We start from the raw sequence: 10,508 nt of genomic DNA, 5'->3' as shown, positions 1-10,508 counted from the left end.
ACTTGAGATAATAAAGGAAAAAGCCAACAAATTGCATACAGCTTAAAAATCCTACCATAGCAAAAGACACAAGAAAAACATGAAAACACAAAATGAAGAGGGAAGAAATCATGTACAACAATGATTTAAAATATCTAAAAAATTAAGGAATATCTATTAAGTCAATTAAAGAAAAAAACCAATAGAAAACAGTTAAAAGAAAGCTGAAGCCCTATGACCTGATGGAATACATCGGCTGGAATCAAACACCAGAAAGGACTCCCACCAGCGATCACAGAGCTGCAAATCAAAGTGGGATTTAAGTACTCATGTGAGAAACACATCTCAAAATCTGGCAACATAGCCAGGACAGTTACAGGGATGAGAGAAGAGCATGTTTTGGGAATGTAAATTATTACCTATGTGGGGTAAATTCAGCCATATTTCAAAAATTTCAACATGTATTAATTTCCTAAGAATTCATGTCACTCACACAACTGTAAGAAGACAGATAAAACCAATGTCATAACAGTAATACCTACGCCACCAACTATTCCAAACTCTTGAAATACACAAGTGACCAAGGCAAACATTCCTGGTCTCAGAACTTGGAGGCAGGTGATGAGAGGAGGCCACCCATGTAGACATCTGGGGAGCTCTATAGGCAGAGGGTGTCACAGCAAAAAGGCCCTAAGGTTAGGGTTACATCTGGTCTGAGGAAAAAGCAAGAGCAAGGTGATAGGAAATGTGGTCAGAGATTACAAGGGGCCAGAGCAAAATAAAAAATAAGCTGAATATCTGTTAACAGGAATGAGCCAAATTGTAAATTATACAGTGGAATACTGTGCATACAATAAGAATTATGGCAGAGCTACAGACCATGAAGGTTAAATCTATTTTTAAATTGAAAAGTCAAATGACAGAACAGTATTACAGTACGATTCCATTCAGTGAAAACAAAAACATTAAATGGACAATGTTCTAGAAGGACATCTGCTTAAACTGTTAGTAGTTTCTGTTGATAATTATAGGAATTCTTCCTTAATTAGAAATACTTTTTAGAGATGCTATGTTACCCAGGCTGACTTCAAACTCCTGGGTTCAAGCGATCCTACCATCTCAGCCTCCAGCTGGGATTACAGGAGTGAGCCACTACACTCAGCTAAGAATTCTTATTTTCAGAGTTTAGTGTGTATGAACTAGCTGGACTTTCCTAGGAGCAATCAGAAAAACGTAAATGATTTCAAAAAAAAATACCTATCAAAAAGGCAACAGAGGCTTTATAGAGACAGAGAGCACTGAAGTGGGGCACCAGAGAGGATAGGTGAGCACAGGGCCTCTGGGCGCCAGGGCATCAATGGGCATACACTGCAGTGTGGCCCCTTCACAAATAAAGCCTTAGGGTCTATCCTGCAATGGATCCTCTACAGAATTCAGGTAAAATAATAAAACTTCATGGAGAGAACGTACTTCATATTTGTATCGTTCACCTAATGCATCATGGAACCATTCTGCACTTCTTATTCACTGAGGGTATTTTAACCTGAGAATTTGAACAACAGAAATTTGATTCTTTCACAAAGGCAAATATTTAAAAAATAACTACAAATATTAGGTGGTACTTGAAAACCACCACCAAAATGTAGGACCAATTCTGCAACCTTGCGTCCCCACACTGAGCAGGCTAATGCCCTGTGGACTCCCCTCCTCCCTTTCCCTCTCAGGAAGCTGGCTCTGGGTCACCCTGAAGGAGAACAGGAGGCCCGTCTAGTACTCATACTCACCCTTCTCTTTAACCTCTCCCGTTCCTTCAGAGTGAGAGTGTCTGCCTTTGCAATGACAGGTACGATGTTCACCTTATTGTGTATGGCCTTCATGAATGCAACATCTAAGGGTTTAAGTCTAGAAATAATTTTAGAATTGGCACATATTTAAAGAAAAATTAAGGAGATCATGCAAAATTTTCCTCTCTCACAAAATTATCTTAACTCTTACATGACGCACACAGCAGGGCGCATGCCAGCTGTGGCAGGAAGGCAGGCCTGTGCGTGCATAGCTACATACCCGTGGCCGAAGGGTGAGATGAAGTAGAAGCAGCAGTGCACCCTGTTGTCCACGATGTGCCGCCGGTTCAGCCCACTCTCATCATGCAGGTACCGTTCAAACTGCTCATCGATGTAGGAGATGATCGTTTTAAAACTAAAAGAAACACAGACATCAACAGTAATTAGGGGGCACACAAGACAGCCAGTCCCTAATTTCAAAGGGAAAACAAGTTTTCTCCCTTTTCCCCACCTCCCAACAACTACATATGTATGATTTAATAGTGCCTTTTCAAGATGATTAAAGACTTGACTCCTAGATTTGGCAAAATGGAGGTTTCTGGAAACTGTGCCAAGTGTTAACTTTCCCCTAGTGCCTGGAGCCAGCAGCCTGAATGGAACAGGTTATGAAGCACCTGAGAGATGACTAACACCCCAGGAGGTACCAATGCTTTCAAGAAGTGTGACTGTGAAGGGCATGGGGCAGGGTAGAGGACAGGGGTCAAGAGCACGGTCATCTGAGATGGGAAACACATTGGTAAGGAAAGAGCTTCCTGATGCAGGAGGACCTTTCCCTTGGCTACCTTATCTCGCTTAGTATTGATAATGTTGATGGAGCGGGTTGGGGGTGGGGTGGTACAAGGAGATCGGTGGTCCCTACACAGTGCAGGCCACACACTGCTTCCTTCTGCCAGTGAGTAGTCACCAATGGTCGCCATGTCTCCAGTGACTCTGACAGATTTCACTTCCTCCCACATGGGAAGGACTTTTACAGTATCTTGTCCACTAGCTACAGTTCAAATCAAGGCATTTCATTCATCCTAGCAATCTATGGATGGTTGGCTTTGCAATCTCAGACCTCATGAGATTGCTCTTAGAGGAAAAATACTTTGTTTTCTATAAAATTCCTTATTTAAAGTCTATATTAATGTGCTTTAAATTGTCTCATTGTTTTATTATACACAGTATCCCAAACCTAACAATCACTCATTAACATTACCTATAAACTTAAACACATTAGAATAAATAAATGTAAACAAGTGCCCTGGGCCCATGTGGGCACTCCCCCAGGGGTACATACCAGTCCCTGCAGTTAATGGCATCACCATAGCCAGGGGTGTCCACTACTGTCAGGCGCAGCTTGACCCCCCGCTCTTCAATCTCAACAGTTGAAGCTTCAATTTGGACAGTTCTTTCAATTTTCTCTAGAAAAGAAACAAACTTTGTGTTGAGAATACACCTAAAAATTCTTCAGTGTGCAGAGAGGAAACTACCTGTTACACTGTCCCGGCTGTAGCAGTCTTACAGCAAATGACTTGCCAGTTTACTATGTCTCTGTGGAGGTCACTTCTCAACAGATAACATAAACATTGTGTGAAAATAATCCCAGAGTCAGAAAAAGTAATGTCAAAGCTAAGATTAATATGCTGCTTAGGAAAGTAAAAATGCCAATAATAAAAATTATAATTTCTGTACCTGGGATTAAGAAAACAATCTGTGCATTCATTTAAAAATCAAACCCAAAAATATCGGCAAAAGAAAGATGTCCATGTCTTCTTGCAGCAGCCACGTGCTAAGTTCTGACTTAATGTGTTTAATTCTCTAAACAAGCTTTATGGGTTCCAAATTACTCAGATACTATCATGTTGCCATTGCATTTTTAGTGATATAAAACATTCATATTTGATCCTTCCATCAAATGCATAGTATTAGAAAGTACTTATTACACTTTATAGGCAAAGGAACAAACTTTGAGAGGACGAATCCAAGGACCTATCACCCAGATCCAGAGACCTCAGGGGCAGCTGTTCCCCTACCCACTGACAGTGTCCTCATATTCAACAGAACACAGAGTTAAGGCATAAAATATTAACCACACACCCTATAGAAACTTCAGGTAGAATCACACTTAAAAGTAATAAAACAAGGAATTTTGTTTTACCTGCAGCTCCAGGTATGATTCTTTCTGGGTAGAGATCAGTCAGGAACAGGCTGTTTATCAAAGTTGATTTTCCTAGGCCTGATTCACCTTTAAAAGAAAATGAAAACCCTGTCATGACCTGATCTGTGCCGTTTATGAAGTGCCTGGTGCCAGGCAAAGCACCTCACTGGTGCTGTCGAGCTCCACTCGACAGCTATGAATTAGGTACACTACCACCTTGCCTCATACAGGAGAAATGGAAGCTCAAATTCATAAGATCACTCTGCCCAGGATCAAACTGTCTAGAGCAGGTTCCCAGTCTGAACCTGGGTGTCTGGGACTCCAGAACTTGTACATCATATCATCAGAAAGATAATTTTATCTCTTCACAAACATATGGAATGAACTTCAGTGGCTCGTGTTTCTTTTATGACAAATAGAATGTAAAATAAGTTGTGCTAATCAAATCATTAAACTCATCATATTTTCAGAAAACTGAATATTCCTATCCAACTGCATCTGCAACAGTGGTGTTCTGTGCGCTGTGCAAAGGATGGAAGGACAGAGCCTACAGTGTGACAAACTCACCTACACACACTCACTTGGCACCCCCTCAACATGGTGCCACCCTGTCTCTTCCTTCATGTTCTACACACAGTCCTGTTTCCCATCACTGGCAACTGCTGTATGTCAGACACCTTCCCTACTCACATCACTGAGTGTAGCATGACCAATTCAGGCAACACTCATGCATCCAAACACTTAGTGAGTTAAGAGTGCCTTTTTTTTTTTTTTGAGAGACAGAGCCTCAAGCTGTCCCCCTGGGCAGAGTGCCGTGGCATTACAGCTCACAGCAACCTCCAACTCCTGGGCTCAAGCGAGTCTCCTGCCTCCGCCTCCCAAGTAGCTGGGACCACAGGCGCCCGCCACAACGCCCGGCTATTTTTTGGTTGCAACCATCATTGTTGTTTGGCGGGTCTGGGCTGGGGATTTGAACCCACCACCTTAGGTGTACGTGGCTGGTGCCTTAGCCGGTTGAGCTATAGGCGCCGAGCCAAGAGTGCCTTTTCAACTATTATCAGTATATTTGAAACTTAACTTCAAAGATGCAAAATACCAAATTAAAACTTACATTTGAAGGAAGCATAAACAAACTCTACCGTTTCATTGTAGGCTATCATCTAAGGGTCAATTCTGCATGGGGAGGTGCTGCTAACCTTGGTAATATGTAGTACTTGGTGCTGGACTGTTCCGTGGGCACCTTAGAATGAACTATACCCTCTTGCCAACTCCTATAGCACATGAAGAAGTAATACTAATACATTTCTGTTTTAAAAATCAGCATTTTGGCATAGTAGCTCACACCTATAGCACTAGTTACTCAGGAGGCTTGAGGCAGAGTTCAAGGCCACCCTGGGGAACACATAGACCACATCTCTTAAAAAACAAAGCAAAACAAAACAAAACTCCACCCCTGATTTTAAAACTTCGGAAAATATTTTCTGGGAAAATCAAGAACAAAAAAGTAGATTTGAAACGTATAGACATACAGATTTAGGGCTGCACTTCAATTTTCATAGATGTAAAGGACAGAACGGGAATTGTGTGTTAAATGTGCTTAAATATAAAAATAAAACAAACTCCTACTATCCCATCAAGTTATCCTTTTCACAAACTGTACAGGAATGCTCCTTTATATTTTTATTCCACTTAAAGGAGAGTTTACCAATATTTGCTAAGTCTTTTCTGTGTGCCTGGCACAGGTGTAGGCACTGGGACACGACAGGGGACAGGACTTTGCTCCCTTGGGGCTTTGCAGCCCAGTGGGGAGATGATGGATGAGTGCCAGCCTCTCTCACTGCCTAGAGTAGTGACAGCTGAAAAGGACTCGGTATAAAGAAGACCAGTGAACAAAGATATTTCAGACAGCTTCTTTTAAAAAAGCAGTTGTAACATCCCAATGGCTATTTCTAAGATGTAAATCTTAATTTTAAGAATATATGGCAATAGCTTTTGGGTAACATCTACCAAGGATTTGCTTATAAACTCAGAACATGATGCTACTCTTGGGCTGAATTCCTAATACTGCCCCGCTCTGTTCCACCTTCACTATTATCTCTATCCTAATCAGGAGTCTCACAAGTGTCAACAAAAGGAGCAGGGAGATCTAGACACATGAGAGATTTGGGTCAGTGTAAACCAAGCCCCATCCAAAACACAATAGGGTGTGTGTGTTTTTGTTTACAATAGTAATAAAAATAAAATTTAAGTGCTAGAATGTAGTTATCTTTAAAAATAGTAACAGCAAATACTGGAATGGGAAGTATTCAGAGTTTACAAAATGGCCAAAGTTTCCCTCATTAAAAAGAAATACAACAGTATCAGGCACAGTGGCACCTCAACATAAAAAATATATATAGGTGAGAAAAAGTTAAGCTACATTTTACAATACCATTCTAAAAGACCATCAGGCAAATTGTCACTTAAGTTTTAAATTTTAGTCTAACTAAAGTTTAAAATGTTTTAAAACCTATAAAGAGCAAAATGTAGGCTAAGCCAACAATGTTGGGGAGGGGAAACTTTCAGCTCTGGAGGAAATCTCTCTTCACATTTTAATTTTTTCAATTTTCGTGCAATAAGAGAATGAAACTGCTTTCTCCAACAATATGCAACAAGGGCCTGTTTGGGGAGGCCCCTGAATAGCAGTGTTCTAAGTGTTTAGCTCTTTTGCACAAACAACTCTTTGAGAAGGACGCAATGGTAGATGTGGCTGAGAGCCGAGTGAGGTAAGGTTTTGTGGGCAAGGTGAGGTCATGCAGGCCCCACAAAGGTCCACAATGCCCATCCTGGGCTTAGAGGACCTTAGGAAGAAACATCCACATCATGTATGCCCACAACTGTAACTATGCTGGGCACACTTAAGCCTTAGGACTAAGCTTTCCTTTTCTTAGTTTTCAAAGCCTTGCACTATAAACTTCAGGTGAATTTGATCACACTAACAACCTGCTAACTTTTTATCAGGTAATATATTTAGCAATAAGCTTATTTTTAATCTTGTTTTTCTTAAAAACTAAAAGCCAAAACCTGACATCAATGTCACTGGGATAACAATTTAATACAAACTATCACCATTTGTCCAGAACCTCCAGCACCATGCGCACCAAGTTCTTTCATGGATGATCTGCTACCTGGCTGCCCTCATCCATGTCCTTAAACCAGTTGTGATCACATATCTCCCGCAGACTATTGCCCAAACATCTATAACAGGCGTCCGCAAACTGTGGCCCACCGGGTGTTTTTGCCACGGCTACCTGTCCTGCTTAGCAGCAGACTCATCCCAGGGCCTGCAGTCCAGCCCTCCAACGGTCTGAGGCACAGTGAACTGACCCCCTGTTTAAAAAGTTTGAGGACCCCTGATCTATAGCCTTTCATCTGCATTTGACAGGGCATTCTGTGAACCTGTTTGTTCAGAAGTCCAACACAATTTAAACCATTATGCCTTTCCTCTTGAGTAATTTCTCATTGATCAGTTAGGAATATCAGGGCTTTCCTGATACGCGACTTTTATTGAGCTGCTAATAGTAAAGTTCAAAGGTTTAGAGTTTTTGTGGTTAACATTCAAGTTCTATTTTTCAGGACCTTTCTCACCCTCGACCTCCTACCTGCTTTCTTTTATTGAGGTGTAATTTACACATATTAAAATGCAACCATTTTCTGTACAGCTGAGGAGACAACCACCAAAGAAAACAGACAGCCTACACAATGGGAAAAGATATTTGCATACTGAATCAGACAAAAACTTGATGGCTAAATAGTATTGTGATACTAGGATCTATAGAGAACTTAAATTAATCAACATAAAAAGACCCAACAATCTTTTACATCACTGGGCAAAAGAGATGAATTGAACCTTCTCTAAAGAAGATGGAAAAAATGCTCATCGTCCCTAATTATTAGAAAAATGCAAATTAAAAACACCCTGAGATATCATCTAACCCCAGAAAGAATGGCCCACATCACAAAATCTCTAAATTGCAGATTCTGGTGTGGATGTGGAGAGAAGGGAACACTTTGACACTGTTGGTGGGACTGCAAACTAATACAACCTTTTTGGAAGGAAGTATGGAGGATCCTCAAAGAACTCAAATTAGACCTCCCATTTGATCCTGTACTCCCTTTACCGGACATCTATGCAGACGAAAAAAAATCCTTTTACCATAAGGTTACTTGCATTAGATTGCTTATTGCAGCTCAATTTTCTTTTTTCTTTTTGCAGTCTTTTTAAATTTTAATAAAACAGATAATTTCTTATTACATAGAGAGCAAGTGCATTCACTCGTTGATACAATTTTAGGAATATTTTCTATAAAAAGTTAAGGATTTGACCGGGAATTAATCCATTATAACATGATTTCTACAGGTACAGTGTTCCCATCCTCTTTCCCATTCTTATTAATTTTGAGAAATTTTAAAAATACAGAAAAATACCCAAAAAAGACAAGATATCCACATACCACAATCCAGAATCAACTAGTATCTTTACATTTATTTGCACTCTTTTTAAAGAGAAATGGATATTTATATAAAAAGCTGAAGACCCCTTAAACCAGTACTCCTACACATACTCATTCCCTTCCCTTCTTGACTCTACACATCATCTGTATCCTTCCAAATCATTTCAAAAACATTTACATACATATATGTATCCATTACCAGTATATAGTACTGAATTTTGTGAAGGAAGTTTTAATTAGAATTTACAAATAATCATTGTACTATATTTCATGCTGCAACTTGATTTCCCCTTCAACATTTTTCAGATCTGTTAATAAATGTTAATGTCATTTGTTGCATTTGACAGATATACAGTATTCTGTCAAGAATTTTCCATTTTGTTCCACTTCTGTGCACTACCTATTAAGCCATGATTAATATCCTGGTACCTATTTCCTGAGCATACATACTCATGAGCAGAATTGCTAAGCAGTTTTGAAGCCGTTACAGGATCGTGTCTCTACTTTCCAAGGTAATAACCATTTAGAATATAACCTTCTCATGTTCCTGTTTTTAATCTCTGTGGATTTTATTTTTCTAGATACTTCATGGTCTGTTTTCTCCCTCTTGGAGAACAAATTACCTCCAAATCATTTTTAAAAATAGTCCCATATGTCCTGACCTGATGCTGTTTCTATCATATCCCAAATTCTAATAAATGGATAGATCTTTCTGGAATCTCTTCTGCTGTGAATACAAGAGTCTTATTTTATTTGTAGTTCATCTTATCTATTTGTCTTTCTTTTCAATACTTACAAACTTATTTTTCTTATTACAGTGGTGAAGATCTCCAGTCTAAGATGACAGCAATGGCTAATGGTTACGTTTTGTTTCCATTTAGTGGAAATGTGTCTAAAGTTTCAGTATTACTTTTGCTATAGGTTTTTTTGTAGGCTTTTTATCATATAAATGCCTTTCTCTTTGGTATGAATTCCCTCATGTCCCATAAGTTTTTAATATCTGTTACTTTACCTCATTCATGATGCGTTCGCTTCAGAGTGATTCTTTCTGATTCACTATGAGTTGTAAATTCCTGATGAAAACTTTGCCATTTTCAAGGTGTTCAAAGGGCTTTTAATGACTATGGATTTTCTAATGTCTAATGTGGTGTGACTTCTAGCTAAAAGCTTTCCCACATTCACTACATTGGTAAGGCTTCTCACCTGTGTGTATTCGCAAATGCAGAGCAAGGGTTAAGGGTTGAGAATTGAGAGAAAGCTTTCCCACATTCATTGCAACCATAGGGTTTCTCATCTGTATGCTTCTCACATGAACAGTAAGAGATGAACTCTGAGAGAAGGCTTTTCCACACACGTTGCATTCGTAAGGTTTATCTCCTGAATGAATTCTCTCATGTACAATAAGCGATGTTCTTTGAGAGAAGGCTTTTCCACATTCATTACATTCATAGGGTTTCTCTCCACTGTGAATGTTTTCTTGTTTTATGAGGTACTTCTTCTGGCCAAAAGCTGTTCCACATTCACTACATTTCAAGAGTCTCCCCAATATGGATTTCTCCTGCTCAGTAAGGTTTGATTTGCCACTGAAGGTTTTCCCACACTCCTTACACACAAAGGGCTTCTCTCCTGTGTGAGTTCTCTGGTGTAAGATGAGATTTGACTTCAGAAGGAAAGATTTCCCACAATCTTTATACTCAAAGGTTTTCTCTCTAGTGTGAATTTTCTGGTGGGTAAGGAGGTTTTCCTTCTGGCTAAAAGATTTTCCACATTCATTACATTCAAAAAGCTTCTCTCCAGTATGGGTGTTCTGATGTTTAATGACATACTGCTTTTGGCTAAAGGCTTTTCCACATTCAAAGGGTTTCTGTCTAGTAAAAAATGCTCATGCTCAGTGAGATTTGATTTCTGCTGAAAACTTTCCCATATACCTTGCAAGCAAAGGGGTTTTCCAGCTCAGCGCCTGTGGCTCAAGTGGCTAAGGCGCCAGCCACATACACTGAAGGTGGTGGGTTTGAATCCAGCCCTGGCCTGCCAAACAACAATGATGGCTGC

The 10,508-nt window shown here is 39.8% G+C and overlaps 1 protein-coding gene and 1 pseudogene across 5 annotated transcripts in view; both read right to left on the bottom strand.

The window, feature by feature from the left end:
- Positions 1-10,508, bottom strand: part of SEPT2 (septin 2) — a 40,260-nt gene that overhangs the window by 11,634 nt on the left and 18,118 nt on the right. For all 5 annotated transcript variants that reach the window (XM_012810410.2, XM_023518242.1, XM_023518243.1 and 2 more), the window contains exons 4-7: positions 3,964-4,050; positions 3,103-3,226; positions 2,044-2,178; positions 1,764-1,881 (exon numbers count right to left, since the gene is read on the bottom strand). In XM_012810410.2, coding sequence (XP_012665864.1) covers positions 1,764-1,881; positions 2,044-2,178; positions 3,103-3,226; positions 3,964-4,050 — 464 coding nt within the window. The remainder of the gene's footprint in view (positions 1-1,763; positions 1,882-2,043; positions 2,179-3,102; positions 3,227-3,963; positions 4,051-10,508) is intronic.
- Positions 9,571-10,508, bottom strand: part of LOC105887830 — a 1,889-nt pseudogene continuing 951 nt past the window's right edge.

The sequence above is a fragment of the Otolemur garnettii genome, unplaced genomic scaffold (assembly GCF_000181295.1).
Source record: "Otolemur garnettii isolate 467f Iridium unplaced genomic scaffold, OtoGar3 scaffold00133, whole genome shotgun sequence".
In the NCBI taxonomy this organism is placed as follows: Eukaryota; Metazoa; Chordata; class Mammalia; order Primates; family Galagidae; genus Otolemur; species Otolemur garnettii.
Note: the sequence above shows the minus strand (reverse complement) of the source record. Positions and strands in the feature narration are given on the sequence as shown.